At 38.9% G+C, this 22,140-nt stretch overlaps 2 protein-coding genes across 2 annotated transcripts in view; one reads left to right on the top strand and one right to left on the bottom strand.

Annotated features, from left to right (window-relative positions):
* Positions 1 to 2,999, top strand: part of LOC140551650 (uncharacterized) — a 10,820-nt gene extending 7,821 nt beyond the window's left edge. The window contains exon 4 of the transcript XR_011979274.1: positions 2,983 to 2,999. The gene's annotated coding sequence lies outside the window, so the exon portion shown is untranslated. The remainder of the gene's footprint in view (positions 1 to 2,982) is intronic.
* gucy2ca (guanylate cyclase 2Ca) lies at positions 287 to 22,140 on the bottom strand. Its single transcript, XM_072675167.1, has 28 exons — positions 21,969 to 22,140; positions 21,223 to 21,426; positions 19,840 to 19,952; positions 18,789 to 18,856; positions 16,442 to 16,660; positions 16,028 to 16,146; positions 14,644 to 14,740; positions 14,262 to 14,376; positions 13,399 to 13,549; positions 12,522 to 12,604; positions 11,685 to 11,796; positions 11,448 to 11,529; positions 10,636 to 10,738; positions 9,496 to 9,558; positions 8,780 to 8,851; positions 8,264 to 8,368; positions 7,873 to 7,959; positions 7,631 to 7,763; positions 6,908 to 7,045; positions 6,213 to 6,301; positions 5,707 to 5,798; positions 5,409 to 5,567; positions 4,413 to 4,605; positions 4,028 to 4,202; positions 3,082 to 3,180; positions 2,832 to 2,926; positions 2,154 to 2,230; positions 287 to 1,234 (listed from the first exon to the last, which is right to left on the bottom strand). The coding sequence occupies exons 2-28, from the start codon at positions 21,422 to 21,424 to the stop codon at positions 1,060 to 1,062; spliced, it is 3,216 nt and encodes a 1,071-aa protein (XP_072531268.1). The 5' UTR covers positions 21,425 to 21,426; positions 21,969 to 22,140; the 3' UTR covers positions 287 to 1,059.

Here is a 22,140-nt window from a genome sequence, read left to right as displayed (position 1 = left end):
GGTCAAGCAAGCATCACACTTAACTGTCGTTCCCGCTTTTGGGATGGTAGATAATTCATTGTCTGAAGTTTGACAGATGAACAAACAGTCTACTTAAGAATTTCCTGATACAGAAAAACAATGCTTCTTTTAATAATAGCAAGTTGTCCAGGTCCATCCCCACACCGTCCCACTACCACCACCATGTCTGGATGTTAGTATGTAAGCATCTCTTTGTGTAGTGTTGTATTTTGAATAGAGGTAAAAGTGTTCATTAATATAAAATTGTTATCTGTAATGTACTAAAAGTATGAAATCAGTGTTTTTGTGTCAAAAAACTTTATTTTTGTATAACATAATGTTGGCAGTGTGAATTCCTGAAATTAAAAAGAAAACTGTGCTCAGGCGGCTTCAGGCCAGTACAAATAAATAACAGCGAATTAAGAAACAGTCGAACAGTTGAACTGCTCCACCTCTAAAGAACTTTTATACAATAGGTTAAAAAAAAACAGTAACAAAGCCATGATATAAAACACATATGTCATTTTGATCCCAAAATGAGAATTACATGTTTAGATTTAATGAAATTTCAATTATTTTACTGTTTTTTTATTGTAGAGATGGAAAATACAGGCCCAGAGAGTAGAAATCCAGCCCAGGATTTTGTTCCAACTTTGTTCCTGGGCCAGATCTCTATTTAAATGTAGCTCAGATAAAACAAACAATTGAAATGAGGAAAAATAACTATGCAGAACTGATGCTCTGCTCAGATCTAAAGCCACTGTTGACTTTATCTGGTAACAAATCAACAGATCTCAGCCGCTAACAATAAAATGACTGGATATATGTAGCTGTGAATCTGACTAATGAAAGCACAAACAAGCTACAGTGAGCCAATCTTCTGAACAGCGTGGAGTCTTTCCTAAACCAGGACACAGAGCTGTTCATTCTATTAGCTAAAATCTAAACGAATGTTAACTCAGTCAGATGTGTTTTACCGCGGGCAAACCCCCCCTAGGTCTACAGTCTCCTACTCCTGCAGAAGTAGGTCAGGTTTGTGTGTCTGTGAGTGTAAATGTGCTAAAAGTAAGTGCTGGGGTCAGCCAAGTGCAGGTATTCTGGGAGACCGTCGCTACCGTGTCTCTGGCTCCGGCGGAGGCGTGTGGACAGTGTCTTCCTCTTCTCGTTTCCTCGCTTAGCCAGCGTGGACACAACCATCTCAGCCAGGTCCTGCTGCAGCCGCTGGAAATTCTCCCTGCGGAGGTTTTAAATCACCAGATTCAGATTTTACAGACACACTGAATTTACAATGATGTGTACATCAATTCTGCATTAAAATGTTGTACTATAGTAATGCAAATACTGCATTAAGGCAGTATTGATATTAATGTTGATATTAATACTGCATTAATATTGTTTTAATATAAACACTATGTGTCCAAATGTTTGTGGACACCCCTTCTAATGAACGCATTCAGCTACTTTAAAGTGCACCCATTGCTGAAAAAGATAGGCACACTTTGGTTTCCAATACTTGTGTCAATATAGTGTATATTACTTTAATTATATGATACATGATAATAGACAGCTATTAAACTTGAATGTGAAATTATATGTGTCTAGAACAATGAATAGAGCTATAGATGATTCTAAAGTCATCTCTAAAATCAGAGTACCTTCGATTTTAAAAGTGTGGTGAGGCATTTGACTTTATATTGTTCTCATTGTGTAGTTAATAATAGTGAAATCTACACCAACAAGCTATTACTGCATGTAATATTAATGATATTTCTCAAGGAAAGAGATTTCATAACTTTTTACAGATAGTATATTAGTACTGTCATGCAAAAAAATAACTGGAGAAAACTTCTGAACTTTTAATGGAATTAAAACTGAAATAATGTAAAAAAAAAAAAAAAAAAAAAAACAACTTCAAAGTCATTCTGGAGCATTTCTATTGGTCCGTTCATCATGGAACACCAGGCAGATTCATATTAGGTCAAAAAGCGAAAAATATTTTGTTTGGATGTTCTCAGTTATATATTCTGAGATCAATATTCTTTGCATTGCATTGTGTTTTAGAGACCAGATACACTGTAAGTGACACTGTAGACAATTACATGTCCACTAAACTACTGATGGTCACACAAGCAAACACGTAAGGATTTTCTTACGCTGTTGGCGGGGTCGGCAGGTTGTACTGCTGTCCTGTTACACCTTTTAGCCAGTAGGTCATCTCTTTTCCCTTACCCTTAAAGAAATCACACACACACACACACACACACACACACATATTTTACAAAGTAGAGTTTCTCAGCTAGCTAGATAACTTAAGCCCACCAGATTGTCCAATAGAAATTTCTCTTAGCTCTGTTCATATTGGACGAGCTACACTCTCTGCTTAAGTTTTCTGATTAAACATATTGCTTTGTGAAAAACCCTCCTGGTTCCCTTGTGGCTTGTTTTTTTATTGTTTTTAAATTGTTCTTTTTGCTCTTTTTTTTGTCTAATGTTTGCTTTCCTTGTGGTAACTTTTTGGTTTCTTTTGTGGATTTTAATAAAGTAGCACATAATGATGAGCTTATATGTTTATAGATCTATTACTACTATTACTACTACTACTACTAATAATAATAATAATAATAATAATAATAATAATAATACTGTTTATTTGTGATTACCCTGTTGTTAATAAAAATATTATAAAATGTATAATTATTAGTATTGAACACTGATTCCAACATCTGCCAAACTTGTAAGCCTATGCAGAGCTGTTAAACCTATGGTAATCTGGGACTGGAAAACACTTTTCTGCTACAAGCTCTGTATCACTATTGCTTCCTTATTCTTACCTTCAGGTAGGTCTCTCCTCTTTTCTCAAACTCGAACTGGCAGTCTGTTCTCTGTAGGATGCTGATGGTGGACTCACTCACATGGATCCTTAGAGCTGTTTGGAGAGAATGAGGCAAATGATGTGCAGTGACAGAGATTTTTCTTTTTCAGATTTATTTAGATTGCTGTGAATTGGGTCTGCTGTTCCTTTAGCTGTTCAATCAGGATGATTTGCTAATGAGTGAGTAAAAAGCCTGTTGTTTGTCTTACGCAGCCCTGTTGACTCCATTCGTGAGGCAGTGTTGACTGTGTCGCCAAACAGACAATACCGCGGCATCTTGTTTCCCACCACACCAGCAGCACACGGCCCTACACACACATTTCAAGGCATTTATCAGTGAATGTCTATTGTGTCATAATCCAAAGTATTGTCCAGTAGCAAAGTTTCTATCAGCTCAGATCAGATAAAATAAAACCACACTGTATGGACAAAAGTATTGGGACACTGGCTCATTCCTTTTTTTATTATCCTGATTTTGTAACTGTCTCTACTGTCCAGGAAGGAAGGCTTTCTACTAGATTTTGGAGGAACATTGCTGTTTTTGATTTGATTGCATTCAGCGACAAGAGCGTTAGTGAGGTCAGGATGTTGGATGAACACCATCCCATCTCTTCCCCAACTTCCTAACTCATTATAATAGTATGGGATGGAGAACCATCCATCATTCCAGAGAACACAGTTCCTCCACTGCTCCACAGCTCAATGCTGGGGGGCTTCATACCCCTCTAGACCACGCCTGGCATTAGGCAGCATGGTGCCAATAGGTTCATGTTTATCTGCTAGCGAGTCCTATTTTATTGGCGATACTTCTTTACAGCGGCTAGACAAGCTGTGTGTGTGCACCTTAAAGTAGTTGAATGCCACAAATATTTGGACATATAGTGTACATTTATGTCGAAACAATACTTTTGAGATCTGTAGAGTGAGTTTACTGAGGTAACTTTAATGCTGAGAAGTGTCTCCATACTGTACTATTGTTAATCTAACTATTTTTTGGCTCACATGGCAATTAAAATGTCTATTTTTACAAGCAAAAAATGCAATCTTATTTGATACTATCTATTTTCATCATGTCTGGTTTATTCAGTCAAAATTATATAAACCTATAAATGCGTGAATGAAAGCCACCACACAGCAAATTCTGTGTAAGAGTACCTGAGTGGACTCCGATGCGGATCCAGAGAGGTATTCCTGGTAGATGTCGGAGCTGAAAGGTGCCCATGAACTCCAGAATATCCAGAGCCATGAGAGAAATATCCACAGCATGCCTGTTCCCATTCCTTCTGGGCAAACCGGATGCAACCATATATGCATCACCTATAGTCTCCACCTTGAGAGAGGCAGAGTTATGGTATAATGAAAAGAGACCAAAATCCAAACCACAAATTTCTCTAATTTCACATATAAGTTTTGGGTCAGATTTGTATGAATTTACAGAGAAGTTGCATTTTAATTGAATGGATTTTCTATTCCAGCCATTAAAAGGGGAAAGGTTTGTTTTTCTCAGTCTACCTTTAAGGGTAAAGATGTGTGTGTTTACCTTATAGACGTCGTGATTATCGAGAATGCTGTCGAAGTTCTTGTACATGTCGTTCAGCATGTCCACCACTTCCATGGGGGTGCTGTGATGGCAGATTGTGGTGAAGCCCACGATGTCGCTGAAGTAGATGGTGACTTCATCAAACAACTCTGGCTCCACGCGACCCGTCTCCTTCAGGGAACGCACCACCGGCCTGTGTGTCCAATATTTTGAAAGTCAGGGTACATTCTTTATACACAAATAACAATCTTTATGAATAGGCTCTTTATAGAAATTGCTCAAGTGTAGAACAAACTGGTCCTTAAGCTGTACTGTTCAAATGAGACTTGAGTAACTGATCCTGTGTACTGTATAAATGAGACCTTCTTAAACTGGTCTTCATATTTTCCTTCTTAGTCTGTACTGAGTAAATCAGCACTTCTCAAACTTTTTATTTATTTATTTGTTTTAGTTTCTCTTCTCAATCTGTATTGAATAAATGAGAGCTTATCCAATAGGTCCTCAAATTTCCCTTCTCAATCTGTACTGAATAAATGAGACCTTCTTAAACTGGTCTTCATATTTCCCTTCTTAATCTATACTGAGTAAATCAGCACTTCTTAAACTGGCTTTAAGGTTCTCTTCTCAACCTGCACTAAATAGATGAGACCTTCTTAAACTGCTCCTCAAGTTTCCCTTCTTAATCTGTACCGTTTAAATGAGAGCCTCTTGAACTGGTCTTCATATTTACCTTCTTAATCTGTACTGAGTAAATCAGAGCTTCTCAAACTGACCCTCAACTTGCCCTTCAGGATGTACTGTTAAAAATGAGAGCTTCTCAAACTGGTTCTCACATTCCCTTCAAGGCAGAATTAATCTGTTCCTTAGGTTTCCCTTCTCAGTCTCTCTACTCTTCTTCCTCAAGAACTGTATATATCTTATATATTTGTTCAATCTCTACCACCAAACAACTTTTAGGGCTACAACACTGTATGTGTGTGTGTAAGAGTAACTAACCCAGGCAGAAGCATGAAGTTGAGCTGGTCTGCTCGGTCTCTTTCAGCCTTGTACAGGGCAGTTCTCTCCTCCACCAGGTGCTCCAGGTTACGGGAGTACATCTGCAGCCGTCTGATCAGATTATCCATGTAGCTGGCATTGGCCTGGTTATGCAGGTTACTGTACAAACACATACACCTCTTATTTGTCATGTAGTGCCACACAGGTTAAGATAGTAGATATATAGAAGGAAATAAAGGATCAGAACTGAAACTGTGGTGAGACCTGTGAGGAGTCCCACCACAGGATCACAACAAACCTGAAGATCTTCCCTAAAGTACTCTCAATCTTCTTAAAGTCTGGCCTCTTCTCCGGATCCTCATCCCAACAGGTCTTAATCAGCACATACAGCTTCACACAGACAAATGAGCATGTTAAAATGTGGCACAAAATGTTGCCAAATGTTTGTGGACGCCACTTCTAATGAATGCATTCTGTTACTTTAAGTTGCATTTATTGCTGACACAGACGTGCAAATGCACATTCCACAGCTTGCCTTGTTCCTGTAGAGAAGTACTGCCAATAGAATAGGACTTTCTGGAGCAGATGAACATGAGCCTATTGGCGCCATGCTGCCTAATGCCAGGCGTGGGCCAGAGGGGTATAAAGCCCCCCAGCATTGAGCTGTGGAGCAGTGGAAGTAGATGTCCCAATACTTTGTACTGCTGACTGCATCTCAAGCAGAGATTTTAGAAGTTTACAAAAGGCCACATTTATGCAAATGTTAATTCAGTTTGTAAACATGTTTGTTTATATTGGGTATACCTCCACTTCTTTCTCTCCAGCGGTCTCAAAGTTCAGATCAGGTCTGAAGACTGTGTGGCCACTCGGACACTGAACTCTGTACAGCTTCTCTAAAGAGGCAAAAGAAAGAAATCAAGAGAAAGAGGGTTGGAATAAGATACAATTAGTAAAAACTCCCTAATACCTCTACAATAGCTATATCCACAGTATACTAATTCCTCATCCGGAGTCTCGTTGTTGGGTGCCGTTGTAAATAGACAGAAATAAATTAGAAATATTTTAACTACTGTCATACTTAAATATTTCACAGAAATATTTAAATAAAGTGTAAATATATGTATATGCATGTAAATATTTGATAAAAAATATTTAATTTAATTAAATTCAAAAATTTAAATTTGATGCATTCGAAAATATTTCAATTAAAAAGGCCTTCTTTAGAACCAGGTTTATGAGAGTAGTCGTAGCGTAGTGTGCCATGGACACATAGCATTGCAGTTTGCTGTAAAAGCTGTTACACAGTCAGTAATAACTGCTCAAATATTGTTTTGTTTTTTTATTGATTACCAATACTCTAATACAAGAAGTCTAATAAAAGACTAAACAGACAGCTAAGAGTGTGTGTTAGTATTTCCCTTCCTCTTCTGGCCTTAATGACCACCTCATGTAAATTTCTATTTACTTCTAACAGACTGGGTTTTTTCCCTGAGATTTACCTGCTAAATCAGAACAGCCCTCAGTGTAGAAAGGACACTCTCTCAGTACGATCTCCTGAGCGATGATGGCAAAGCTGTAAACATCCCCTTTCTGAGAGAAACCCTGAACTCGCATGTGTTCTGGAGCTGTCCACAAGTCTGAGAGAGAGAGAGACTATTAACTGTTTCAGATGAATAATATACATCAACACCATTACAACCAAAGGTAAACAAAGTGACAGGGCATAATATGACCTATAAACAAAATAGTAAACATACACTATGATTTTTCCAAAATCAAGGCTTTCTACTAGATTTTGGAGTATGATTGTAAGGATTTGTTGCATTCAGCGACAACAGTGAGGATTTTGGATGATCACCACCCCACCTCATCCCTAACTGATCCCAACAGTACTGGATGGAGCACCACTGCTCACCAGCTCAATGTGTGGGGGGGGGCTTTATATCCCTATAGCCCACATCTGGCATTAGGCATGGTGCCAATAGGTTTATGTTTATCTGTTCTAGTCCTATTCTAAAGTCCAATTCTATTGGCAAAACTTCTCTACAGGGACTAGACACCAGTGTGTACAATGGCAGTAATCGGTGCAACTTAAAGTAGCTGAATGCATTCATTAGAAGGGATGTCCACAAACATTTGGACACAGTTTATATAAAGTAAATGTTATGCAATATGTAAAAAAAATCGAACAGAAAAGAATAAAAAAAACAAGGAAGACAAACCTTTCCCTGGTGTCAGGATGGTATTGCAGCCAAAGTCTGTGATTTTCACCACCATGCGATTGTCCACTACACAGTTAGTGGACTTGAGTCTCCCATGCATCGCTATATTACTGGAGTGCAGATAGGACATACCCTGATATCACCACCAGGGGGAGAAAAGTATGTTTTACATTTGTAATTATATTAAATTATTATTTAATATTTTTTAATTATATTCCTTTATATTTAATACGTAGACATACCTTCGCGATATCATACATGACAGAGATTTTAAACTCCAGGTCCATAAAACTCTCCTCTGGATAGGAGATTTTATCATTGAGGACATACTACAAAGCAAACACACAGTAAAACATGAGTTACAGTAAATGATAAATGAACTACCAGTTTCTACTAAATGTGAACAGCAGCTGTTATGCTTGACTGCTAAGCTCCTTCATAGAGCTGTTACAGAATTCTCAGAAAGCTGCTTTACTGCTGATCTCGGAGGCCCAGAGTCATTTGTGGGTGTGAGTGTGTGTATCTACACTGGTGTAGACTGGCGGTACAAGGAGAGTGTGTGTGGTTTGTAACAAAGGTCTAAGAAGATGAGTGAGAAATAGTGAATGGGTGTATGTGAGTATTTTGTGTTACCCTGAGAGAACCTCTCTCGCAGTACTCAAACACTCCAAACACTCCGTACTCGTACTTCACTGTGCCGTAAAACTTAGTCAGGTTATAGTAATCAATCCGGAGGAGCTAGGCGAAGAAGAGAAAGACAGAAATGGAGATTGAACATTCAATAAAAGCAATAATTAATCATTTTCTCATTTATACTTGTCTTCATCATATAAATATGTCTATTGTACCAATACAGTTATCACCAAAAGTATATAAACTGTGGGACAAAAGTGAATAAGTGTATTTTACTATGTGGAAATGACGCACAAATCACATTTCTAATAAATTTGACATATAACACCATATATAATTGTGAATTGCACATAAACAGACACATATTGGGCAAAAAAGAAAAAGTGCACACTGCCTTAATGAGCAGACTAAGCTTGACTAAAGTTCTCATGCAGTGATACTTGGACTGGGACTGCAAAATCTATCAGCAAAAACTTAAAATTGAAGAAATGAAGGAGAGGGTTTATGTTTACTTACAGAATTGAGTTCAATACGCTGATCATCTGAGAAATTCCCATCTGTCTGCCTCAGTTCTTTAAGGATGACAGGCTAAAGAGAGGGAAAGAGAGAGATAGAGAGAGAGAGTGGCAGTGAGTATTGAGAGTTTGTAGGTTTCAAGTAGGTCTAAGATGTAGGATAGTGCCAATGTGGAAATACCTCTCAGACCATGCAGCTACAGCATGTTAATATACATTAATACACACACGTTTGCACATTTAGCAAGACCAGTAAATAGCCTTAATAGCCTATATGACCAAATACTTTCTGTGTGCACCATTCAGACCTACTTGACCTAACCCAACCCCCCACCCCCACCCCATGCATGACATCCTAACTATGGTAGATACCCGTCAGCAAACACCCAACCACTGCTTGTATCACTATTTGGGTCAGTTTATACTATAATGTGACATGGTGTGAATATGGCAGTTGTTCTTTCAATTGTGTCCAAATTTCAGGATGAATGGACCATCAGAAATGCTCCAAAATGACCAAATATAAAATATTATTACACTGACTTCATTTAAAGGAGGTTAGGAAGCTTTTCTCCTTCTCCTGTAAAGATGTGAGGAGGATCAGGGATCCACATCAGTTCAAGGAACAAAAATGAACTGGATTCCAATGGTACGTACTATTATTCCACAACAGGAAGTGTAATGTAAGAAATAAATAAAGAGAGGAATAAAAGGGACCTTTTTGTCATAGCGTCCCCTCCGCACTTGATAGGTGCTGTCTCTCCTCTTATCCTCGTCAATCTGAAAAACACAGAAACAAAACAAATATAAATGACCATTACTGATCAGAGTGTTAACGAGAGGGGGAGTTAGGCAAATTACATAAGCAGAGATAATTATGATGAAAATATTGTATTATATTACATTCGTAAATGTAATGAATATGATCTGTGTGGCACAGTCAAGATCAGCAGTGATAACTTCTTTTCTCAGTTTTGGTGAACAGAGTCACTTCAGAATTATTTCAGATTTCAGATGTAAATACGCAGTAGAGCTGGGCTCAGATATTTAACACATGCAAGGTTCAGTTTTAGCAGAAATAGGCTAATTATCTCCACCAATGTGCTAAAATCTCCTCTATTAATATTAGATTTTTTATACTTTGAATAAAGGCATTTACTGAAGAAATCACTCTCACATAGCAACATACAAAAAATTATATATTACTAATAATATCTTACAGGCATTAAATGTCTGTGGTTTTGTTAGATCTGCCATAAACAGTAGTAAATTCATTGCAAACAAATGTGTGGCACCATTAGAACAGTGGTAATGAGAAGGTTTGTGTACTATGATTTTGTTTATTATTATTATTATTATTATTATTATTATAACATTTTTAATGCGTTTGTCAAATCCCTGTCCTTTTGTCTCTTAATTACTGGGTAGTGCCAATTTTCCCACCCATTCATAGCTCCCCCTAGCTTTAGCCAGGCTCACAATACTAGAAAGATAAGCCACCTCATCTTTTCGGCAGCCAACATGCTGGGGAAAACGCCCAGTCCCCAGCTCCACCGCACCAGCTAACAGATGCATGTGTCAAACCGACCAAACCATTTACCCACTCAGAGACAGCACAGCCAATTGTGCGCTCTCTGAGCCAGAGATTCAATAACACCCAATAAACACACATGACTGTGCTGACTGAATTCTGAACACTGGTTTATTTTATTATGTTGTATTAATAACCCCTAAACCAGCGCACAGAACGCATTTGTGTTTTTCTACTTTCACCTGACTCAGCACATGAGAAGCTGGTTTTATCAGGTGTAATCAGCTTGAGTGTGTCATTGCTTTATTAGTGCATAAGTGTGTTACTTTGAGAGAGACGAGGTTTGTCTCTCTGTAGTCGACTGGTATGATGAGCTCTGGGTGTAAATGAGACCATTTCTTCTGATTGAAACGTTGCTTCCTGTTCTGCCTGTAGGTATACACACACACACACACACACACACACACACGAGAACAGTGAACAATATATGGAAAAAAAACTAAACACACAGGGGTAAACATTTTCTAAGCATCAATTTATCAATTTTTGATCCCTAGCCAAACATAAGTCAACAGAAAGACAGCATACCAGGACAGGATTGCTGTACTTTAGCTGGTGTAAGAATAAAGTATATCTCCATATGATATATTTATATATATATAGCCAATTTCAAGTTGTGCAGTACTGCACAAAGTTTTAGTCCCCTAGTACGTGTTTATTACACAAATATTACAATAAACACTAATAACATTCCTACAGAAAGTGGTGGTGGTTCTCCATCACTGTGTTCATTAGAACATCACCCCAGGTTCTCCTCATGGAGACTCCAATACCTGGTTTGGTAAATCAGTGCTTAATGATGGTAAAGCAGGTGAGCTGCAGCTGGAAATGCTACACACACAAGATCTCACCTACTTTCTTCAGAATGAGAAGTTCTTGTTCCTTTTTACTGAATTCATGTTTACATGCTGCTCAAATCTGTTCTAATGGGTTCTGGATATATAATGGCAGTGTAATTGTCCTGTGATATGGGTTAGGTATAGCACAAACTATATATATATGTGTGTGTGTGTGCCCAACTATATTAATTATAAAGGCCTTTTGAAATATTGTGTACTGTAAAGCATGCACCTCTTACCTATAGAAGAGTAAAGCAACTGCCGTCACAAGTACAACACTAATGCCAAGCACAATCACAATGATATCATGTGTCTGCAGGCCTGCAAGACACACACACACACACACACACAGACACACACAATACACAAATTAAATATAAAGAGTATATGTAAGGAGAAAACTGAAGTACATTTGCTCCATTCATGTAACATTTCTCTATTAATTAAACATGGAATTGAAAAGACGGCATTATTACCGTTAGCAGGTTTGTCATCGGGGAGACGAGAACCTCGCCAGGGCAGGTCAGGATTATTGTGGTCTAGCTGGGTGTGGTTGGTCGAGGTGTCAAACACAAACAATGTCTTGTACTAGAGGAAAAGATACAACCCAACGGATAAAAGGATCAATTTTTAACCAAATGAGTAATTTAGTCATACGATTACAAGACATTCACACATGCAGGTTCACATGACATGGCTGATTCTGCTCTGACTCTATAATAAAGACCCTCAGTATACATTTACCTGCATCAGTGCTACAGACAAAGCAGACTATTTATTTGTAGAGGGATAAAAAAGCAGTACAACTGATAAAATGCAGAGACTTTAGTGCAGTAGTCTGGTATCACTTATGAAACAGATATGAATCTATTAACTAGTTTCACAACATTATAATTTTATAATTACCAGCTAAATAATACACTATATGTTCAAATGTTTGTGCACACCCCTTCTAATGAATGCATTCAGATACTTAAAGATGCACTCGGGCTCTGAGCAGACTAAGACACCGCAAGTTTGAATCTCGGGTCATCAGCAGCTTCGCCATCAGCAGCTGGAGCCCAAGAGAGCACAATTAGCCATGCTCTCTCTAAGAGCTCTCTTCATTCCCACTGCTATGCAGGCTGACACAGGCGTGTGTTGGCTGATGTATCAGAGCTGGAGACCCAGCGCTAATGATGATGCACTGGTGGCAGTTTGAAAAGAGGCGGTGGCTGACTCTACATGGATGCATGAGTATTCGATTACAACTAAATCCTAAGGAGACACATGAGTGCTGTAATTCAGTAACAGCAACAGTTCCTCAGACTGACCTGATTTGTGCTTGTTGTGTACATCACTGAGAAGTTGGTATCTCGGTCTCCATTCTCATCCAATTCATAATGACCGCCCATTCCTGTTCACAAATACACTCATTAATACACGCAGACGTGTACAATCATTCACATACAAGCACAGAGAGTCGTGTGTTATTAATGATTTCCAGCAAGTGAATAAACACACACACACACACGTTCTCATAAACACACTGAGAGCAGATCAGCAGCATCTACTTGACCTACATTACTTAATGACCCAGCGTAATAAACTATTTCAAATTTGGCCCATAAAACAAGAGAGAGAGGGGGGGGTTATATAAGCCATTAACACACAACCTTGTATATGAAGCATAAACCTGGCAGCCAATTGCAGAATTTATTTAACTTTAAGAAAGTTTAAGCCAAAGAGCAGCTCTGGTGCTGTAATTTTCACACAGTTTCACAGCTAAGGTCTACACTGCCCCACACCTGCTGAACACAGGGTCTGCACTTTGGGTCAGAATCAACTGAAATCCTGTCCGAGGATCAGCATAACAATGTCTGTTTCCTGCTCCACCCTTGTTGGCGGATGCCCTCGTCGTTTCCTTGTTTCCAATCCAAGTTCTTCTGTGTTTAATTTGGCTTGCTTTTGCAAAGCTCCGCCCTTGTGCCACGCCCCTCACGTGAGTCATGTGTCTGTTACTTCTCCAATTTGTAACCATAAAGCTGCTTTCAGACATCAGGTTGTAAAAACTAACATACTAATACTAGTAAATCTGACATGACCTGAACCTCCTGTTTTCTCCTAACTGTTATGGAGGCTGTGACGAAAACAGGGCAAAAGTTTGATTCCATCACTGGAGAACAGAGTGGAGAAAGCGGAGAACCGTACCCTCAAAGCTGATGTTTCTGAAAGGGTTTTCATCAGTGATGTTGAGCGTGCTTCCTGAACCCCCACTTTGATTTGCACGTAACATCTTTCTCATCACTTGGCTAAAGAGGATCACGGCATCATGGTATCCTGCAACATAATCATTCAGAATCTGGAGGAGAGAGAGAGGGAGAGAGAGATGGAGGTCATTCTGTGATACTGTATGTTACATACATATATATATATATATATATATATATATATATATATATATACTGCAATACTACATATGATTGCTATCTTTACTCTACTCACTCATAAGTAGATGTACATACACTATATTGACAAAAATATTGGGACACCTGCTCATTTATTGTTTTTCCTGAAAAAAAAGTGTCATCCTGCTTTAGACTGTCTCTACTGTCTAAAAAAAGGCTTTCTACTAGATTTTGGTAGAAGCAGTGCTATGAGGATATGATTGCATGTAGCAATAAGAGCGTTACTGAGCTCAGGATGTTGGATGATGATCACCTTCCCACCTCATTCCCCCATCTCCACAACTCATCCCAAATGTATTGGATGGATCACCGTCCATCATTCCAGAGAACACAGTTCTTCCACTGCCCCACAGATCAATGCTGGGGGGCTTTATACCCCTCTAGTCCATGTCTGGCAATAGGTTCATGCTCATTTGCTCTAGAGAGTCTTATGCAATCGGTGCAACTTAAAGGAGCTGAATTTATTCATTAGAAGGAGTGTCCACAAACATCTGGACATATAGTGTATGTATATATAAACATGTATATAAAATATATGCATATATTGTATGCATACACACTTTTTGTAAATTGTATAGCACTCATTACGTGTGTAGCTGCCCTTACTGTTGAATTCTCAGCCCACATGCCGGATACAGTGTAGTTCCTTATGCTCCGCATGGTCAGCACCAGTACGTCCCTCATGTAGTCATATGATGAGTCGTTGAGGTGGTAGTAGTTACTGGGCAGAAGAAAAGACATGCATTATTTATGATAAATTCACTAACTGAGCCTCCGAGAACAGATACAGTCAGATTATTACTAATAAAGCTGCAAAACGGCAGTAATAACAACATCTGTTGTTAAACACTATTAAACATCACATGTTGGTGGCTTTACAATCTGTATTATACTACTTGTACAATCAGAGAGACACTTCTGTGACGTCTTTTGGGTGACGCACAGCTTAAAAAGGACCACAGAAGGAGAGCTGAAAATGAAAACTCACTTGAAAATGTCTATGAGGATGAAGACAATGTCTCTGCTCACATTTGTCCCGTTCTTAATGGAATAAACAGTCTCTGGTCCTCCACACATGATGAAAACTGAAGGTAAATGAGAAGAGGAGCTGAAATAAACATGCATTGTTATTCATTTGCTCATATGTGTTTGTGTCGGGTTTGACCTGTGTTAGCTCTCAGTGGAGCTGTTTTGACAGCCTTCTGTGAACTGTCAAGTCCTATCAGAGTTCAAAGACAACGGGCAGAGCAGAACAGAGGTCTGTCTGAATATTTCTTTTTACATCTGGTAAATATCAGATCAGTCACTTCCATTGCAGTGAGTTTTATAATGTGCCGTTAATGTTTCAAGTTTATTTGTCATTTGCACATCATGTCAGGACATACATGCATTGAAATGCTTGGGGTGAGGCTCAGATAATCATATATATATATATATATATATAGCAGCATATATATATGTGTGTGTGTGTGTGTGTGTGTGTGTGGTAAAAACAGTGCAAACATAACAACAATAAATAAACAGAATAAAATAAGTCAAATAAAATATACTGAATAACTAAAATATACAACCATACAGGGGGAGGAGGAACATACGTAGAAAATGTTGTACAGGCAGGTTAATCTAAGAAGATATATATATATTTAAAGTGACTAAGTGACCTCTGTCTGTACTGTGTTGTGTTGTCTGTCTGTACTGTACTGTGTTGTGTTGTGTTGTGTTGTCTGTCCGCACGTGTACTGTGTTGCACTTGTGTTCTGTATGCACTGTGTCTATGTTGCACCATGGTCCTGGAGGAACGTTGTTTCGTTTCACTGTGTACTCTGTATGTAGCTGAAATGACAATAAAACCCACTTGACTTGACTTGACTTGATATTAACCGTAGCAGCGATATGTAAATAAATAATACTGGTGGCAGAATGTCTTAGGAATAGAAGCCCTATAGCTGCACATTGCTGTGAGCCTTTGTGTAAGGCATCCAGTAAGAACAACAAAGTACTTAGTTATCATATATTTCTCTCTGATGGGGAAACCATGAAAATTGCCTTTGCTATCTGAAGGGAGATGGCACAATGTTACTAATGCAAATAATGCGACTCACTGAGCGAGTGTTGAAGCAAAAAACGTCATAGCGAAACGGCTGGCTGACTCAGGATGCGGAAGAGAGGGTGCTGATGGCCTACTGATGGTGATCGTGAACCTCATTCAAGCCTTAAAATCATTTATTTTTGTGATATTTAGGCATTTTAGTGTAAAATTCACACAATTTCTGCATAAAGAGCTGAATGTAAAAACCTCCACAAAGCCACACACAACACTTGTGAATGAACCACAGTGGGAACGACCCCAGCTGTGCTGGATTATTACTCACTGTTGCTGATTCGGTTGGTGTCAGAAAGAAGAGGGACGATTTCCTCTCTGCTCCGGAGAACCTTTCTGGAGATCTGACTGGAAAACTGGGCCGTCGACGCTTCCAGTGCATTAATGTACCTGCAGCAGGTAAATCATATAAGATAAAATATAGGTGAATAGGAGAACGGCCACTGGACTACTACTAGCTACTACTATCTTAAGGCCAACATACTACTAGAATTCCATAGGGGGCTAACAGAAGTTACCATTATTGTGTTGTATGTATGTATTGAGTCATGAGAGAGAGAAAAGAGGAAAGACAGCAAATACAGAGAAAGTGAGAAAGAATTGGAAAGAGAGGGAGGCAGGGCGAGAGACAGGCCGAGACAAAGAAGACAGAGACTAAGAGATGTGAGATACAGAGAGTGTGTACCAGAAGCACTCCTCTGAGATGTCGGGCTGTTTGTAGACGTAGGCGGTGTTCCAGTGCGTTTTAAGGCCGGCCCAGGTTACATTCCAGAAATGGACAAAGAAGTTGGAGATTTTGCGCGCTGGAGGCAGGAGACGGGTCAGCTTTTCCTTATAGTCACACGACAGCCCAAAACTTCCAGCCGAGATTACAGGTATGGTCAGAGTCAAACCCACATCCTGACTGAGAGACACACACACACACATATACAAATACACATGTGAAAAAGCACTCCAAAATCTCATTTATGTAGAAACACTTATTACACACATACAATTAATGCAATCAAGGACTGCACAGTATAGCCTGTTACCATACTACTGGTCTAATGTCTTGAGATCTGTGGAAGGCACCCTATATCTGTTTATTGTGTAATATCATTTTTACTGCGTTTTTTTTTTTGTGATTTTCTTTTTACATTAAACTATTTACATTTAGCTTTAACACTGGACGAGGTGAAGGAGCTGGAAGCAAGAAGAAGAGCTAAAGAGCAAAACAACAACCTAAAAACACCAAGAAAATAACACGAGATAAGCACAGGGTTAGAAACACTTAACACAACACAAGAAACAGCTGACAGCAATAACAAGGGGGTGTGGCTACAAAGTACTTATTGTAGATACTTCAGATAGATAGTTATATATATATATATATATATATATATATATATATATATATATATATATATATATATATATATATTTTTTTTTTTTTTTTTTTTTTTTTTTTTTTTTTTTTTTTTTTTTTTTTTTTTTTTTTTTTTTGCCCAGCTGTGGATTTTTTTATTTAGTAGCATGAAAACTGCACTCTTTGTGGTAGTGGTTTACTGCCCAAAGTTCGAATCCTGAGTCATGCTGCTTTGCCGGAGAGGACACAATAGATGGCACTCTCCCCTCCTCAGCCCTAAGCAATGTTGGCTGGCACAGAAATCTGAAAAAACAGCACTCCTCCTACATTTCTCTTACATACCTGCCACCAAAACTGTTGTAAACATGGTAAAATGGTAACATGGTAAACCCTTGACATTCCTGACAAGTAATCAAGTCCAAATCTCACAGCGGCAGACACACTTATAAACTATACACAACAACCTCTAGCACCATTCGCAAGCTTGTATAACTTCTCCTCACTTTTTAATGTCACTGCGTTTTGTAAGTTGGACCTGAACATAACAAGTCGAGTTCACATCTGTATTTCCATAGCTATGAAGACAGTGGGGCCTGAGATTTCGCAATGAAATGTACAGTGTACAACAGTCATAAAAACAGGGCATTGCCTTTCAAAGTGGGTCAGTACAATCAAGCGAGCTTATAAGCTTATTTCCTGGTACAGGTTGATTAAGACAGCCCAAAAAGGCCTTAAATAACATTTCTAGAATTACTAATATTTTCATTTGAATATTTCATATTTTCAATCAGTGTATCTTTATCAAAAAAGTGCATTTCAGAGTGAAATGATGTGATTTTGTTTTGTTTTTTTGTTTGTTTTTCTAGACTTATCAATAGAGAATGTAGCTACAGGAAATATGTGAGGTCATATGTAAGGTAGTGGTGTCTTTTCTTTCATTATAATTATAATTCTTGTTTTACTAAAAGATATATCCAATGTTTTACCAGTTTCATGGCTTAAAATTAAGGTGAACTGTGGCAGCAAATGTAGTCTACAAAAAACATATCCCACCCCACTACTCCTATAAAAGAGAGAATAGTTTATATGTGTTTCTGGACAAAAAGTCACTGGAAATTTCCACATCCACATATATTCATCACTGGCAACACACCTGAGCAAATACTATCATACGCATGTCTGTACGTCCATGACGCTCACTCAGTCTTTACACTGCACTTTACAGGCTCTGAGAGAGCACACTGGAAATGAACAGTGTTGTGTTACTCGAGCCAGTTATGTATTTCAGTCCTACATCAATAAAAAAAGTCCTACACTAAATAAATAACACTGTGCTGAAGTGACATATTTCAGCCATGTGGAAATCATTTGAATTATCATCATAAAAACCTCTTATCTTTAAAATGCCATCTTTACAGAAGAAGACAAAAATGCACTTCCTAACCTTCAATGGAAGTCAATGTAAAGTCATTTTGGAGCGTTTCTATTGGTCCATTCATTAAGAAATTCTGACACTTTCTGTTTTAACTGGCTGAGCTTTGTTTGAAGCACATGTAAAACATCAGATGCAGGTATGACCACTCACATAAACAGAATTCTGCACAAACGCTGTTCATGCAACAACCTATGACTTAATTACGTTGCCTAATCTTAATCATGTAGCAAATAATCGCATAATACTCACTCCACCAACTGGAAGGTGGCGTATGTGCAAGATGGTCCGAGCATGGCACAGCCCACTTGACTGGTGTTCTAGAGAAAAACAATCATAAGAAAATAATTATGTGAAAAAATCAGTAAACTGTTGTTAATTCTTTAAAACGTGGACATAACTTATTCAAGAGCTTTTTATTAGCTTTAGTAAAACTAATAAAATGCAGATATTTTAGTGCAGAGGTTCAGCGCCATCTAAACATTCTGCTCTTCAGTAAATACAGAATCACATACCAGCTTAAAAGGGTTTGATGCCAATAATTGAATTTTAAACAATGACCCTATTATGATTTCAATATCACTGTGTATCCCTAGTAGGGCTGAACAATATATAGTTTGTACATGTATATATAGTATATAGTTTGTACATGTACATGCACAGCAGTCACACTGCAGGACGTGCAATGTCACATAAGGCAAAATGCTGTTGGATACAAAAGGAATTCCCACTAATTCTGCCCAGTATCAGGTGTTTTACTCCAATCCTGGATACACATAGTGCATTATTAATTTTCACATATTGTGACTTCTGGTAAAATCTGGTGACCTGTATTTTTAATATGCACAATAAATATTGCAGGAAAAAAAATATGGCAATGTCAGTCGCCTTCTTCTACTCGCTGCATTTTCTCTTTCTCATACAATCTTTTCTAATGATCGACCACAACCTCTCAGGGTTTAAGTCACAGTCAGGAAGAGTCTTCCTCAAAGACATGAATACATAACTGTAATACAGGTGTAATGGGTCTTGTGGATCAATACTTTTGTCAATATTTCCATGACGTGTATTTTTCCATTATGTACTGATCTACCACTATAGGGGCGGGCAACAGGGGCCGGAGTCCAGCACAGTTTGCTGACTCCCCCGCTCTAACAGACCTACTAAACCTGGCAAGGTGAGTTGAATCAGGTGTGCTTGAGCAGGAAAAGCATGAAACTGTGCAGAAATCTGCCCCCTTCAGTAAAAATAGCCCATCTAGTAAAAATATGACCCCAGCAGAGACGCTAGCAGAAGGACTCACATGCAGCAACTTGAGGATTTCCACGCCCTCACAGGTGCTGCTCCCACAGCCTCTGCGCCTGTAATACGTCGTGTTAAAGCCACGGAAAATTCCTTCCATTGTGAAGTTCAGACCTGTGTTTTTACAAGGTGAACATTAAAACGTTTTCTATTTAATTAATATACTATTTAATTTATGCATACTATTCAAATTGGAGTATTACTATTGGTTCATTCATCATGAACTTTTGAGAAAAAGTGAAAAACAACAACATTGCTGCATTAGTTTAGTTTTTAATCAGGTGGAATTCAGTGCTTGAAGACATGTGAGGAGTGTATTTCTCATACATGGTCATACACTGGCTGAAAACAGGCAAACAGCCATTTCACAGCATGTCTGGAGGAAAGGTGGCTTCATCAACACACAGTGAATAACACACACACACACAACAATAGCCCAATGTGAGGGCCCAATGTTGGATGATCACCACCCCACCTCATCCTCCCCAACTTATCCCAAAAGCACCATCCATCACCATCAAAAGCACCAACACAGTTCTTCCACTGCTCTACAGCTCTTCAATTCTGGGGGGCTTTACACCCCTCTAGCCCACGCCTGGCATTAGGCAGCATGGTGCCAATAGGTTCATGTTCTCCTGAGAGAGTCCTAATCTATTGGCAGTACTTCTCTACAGGGACGACTAGACATGCAGTGTCTATATCAGCAATGGATGCAACTTAAAGTAGCCGAATGCGTTCATAATAAGGGGTGTCCACAAACATTTGGACATATACCATATTACAAAGACGCTCCACACTGCAGACATGTACACTGATTTGTTATCTTCTAAGAACTCGCCTCACTGCACCATTTATGGTGCCTGTAACACAACAGCCCCATAAAAACAAGCTCGGACGAGGATCCGGCCTAAAACAACCGATCCCTGATCTAGTCTGACATACCTGGATCTGCCTAAATCCTAATTCACTCCGGTCATCACTTCACAGAATGGTCACAAATATGCTGCCTGACACCTGAGACACTGTTTCACGATAGTTTTTGGCCACAAATATATATTTTTATAACACATTTGTGGTGGAGGTGCACATGCAGGGCCTGGTAAGGCAAAATAGGTGGTTTCTCTGTATTTTCCCATCATAAACACACAGCTATAAACGCTCAGGAAGTCAAAAATAAGCCATGCAATGGTGGTAGGATCACTGGTGGGTTTGGGTAGTAAGTAAATTGGCCATATCTGTGTCGTAGACACCGTACCTTCATACTAACCCCACATAATTGATCTAGGAATTTTGAAAACTCCCAGAAATTCCCCGAATTTCAAGCACTGAGGATTTTGTGAAGGACAGTCAGCGTGTTTATGAAAAGACGCAGTATGATACCCACCTTCATTCGCATTTTTCCTGTTTTCACTGGCTATGGCCCATTTCACAGCAACTTCTACATACTTGAGGCTCCAGAGCGAGCTCTCGTCCTCCAGCAGGACGATGTTTAACGTGACTGGAAGATTTCTGCACCTTTCTACATCAAAGCCAGCAGCCAGGGCCACCAGCGCAGAACAGCAGCCCAACCACAGCACGCTCAGCATGGCTAGAGCAGAAGATAGAGGCAGAAAGTCACCACGAGTTCAAAACATGCACAAAACTCAAGTCTTCCTGTGTTGACATCGGTGTCTTTCTTTTTTCTCTGGGAACAAGACAGCTGTTGTATTAGAGAGTCACTGTGATTTTAAGCAGGTTGAGGCAATCAAGGTCAAACAGGTAGAGCCACAACCTTCAGAAATTCTGAGAGGAGAGAGAGAGAGTTTTACACCTATACTGAAGTAAAATGATGACACTTTATTAAAGATAAATCAAGTAGAAGTACAATTAGCTACCAAAACCTGTTTCTATCCAGGTCCTGGATAGAACTGAGCAAGAACTGAGGGTTAAGCAACTCTCAGCACTAAAGTCACTAAAGTGTGATTAGCTCAGTTCTCCTCAGATTAGAAGATCCAAAGTAACAACAGCACCAAGTTAAACCAGCTAACCAGAATTAAATGAATCCTAATTAAGAGCTGAAGGCAACTCCTCTGTTCACACACACTCTCTACTTCTGTAGAGCTGTGAAAAGAGAGCTGAGACTCTACCCACCTCTGCTGAGAAGTCCAACATAGTAAAAGTAAAATCCTCCTGGTGATAAAAATGTGTGTTTTCTTTAATCTGTGTTTTTGTTTCTCACAAAATAATTTTCCTGGAAGCCTCGCTGAGGAGAGACTCAGTCGACAGAAACACCAGAGAGCTCCTCGCGTTAATCAACAACTCC

Source organism: Salminus brasiliensis, chromosome 3 (genome assembly GCF_030463535.1).
Source record: "Salminus brasiliensis chromosome 3, fSalBra1.hap2, whole genome shotgun sequence".
NCBI classification, from domain to species: domain Eukaryota; kingdom Metazoa; phylum Chordata; class Actinopteri; order Characiformes; family Bryconidae; genus Salminus; species Salminus brasiliensis.
Note: the sequence above shows the minus strand (reverse complement) of the source record. Positions and strands in the feature narration are given on the sequence as shown.

What these genes read in the sequence shown, in the direction of transcription:
- gucy2ca (XM_072675167.1), bottom strand. Translation starts at nt 21,424, where the DNA reads ATGCTGAGCGTGCTGTGGTTGGGCTGCTGTTCTGCGCTGGTGGCCCTG. An exon ending in GCGAGAGAGGTTCTCTCAGG is followed by an intron (nt 7,960 to 8,263) that starts GTAACACAAAAT and finishes TTTGCTTTGTAG; the next exon opens with TATGTCCTCAATGATAAAAT. An exon ending in CTGGAGAGAAAGAAGTGGAG is followed by an intron (nt 5,799 to 6,212) that starts GTATACCCAATA and finishes GTCTGTGTGAAG; the next exon opens with CTGTATGTGCTGATTAAGAC.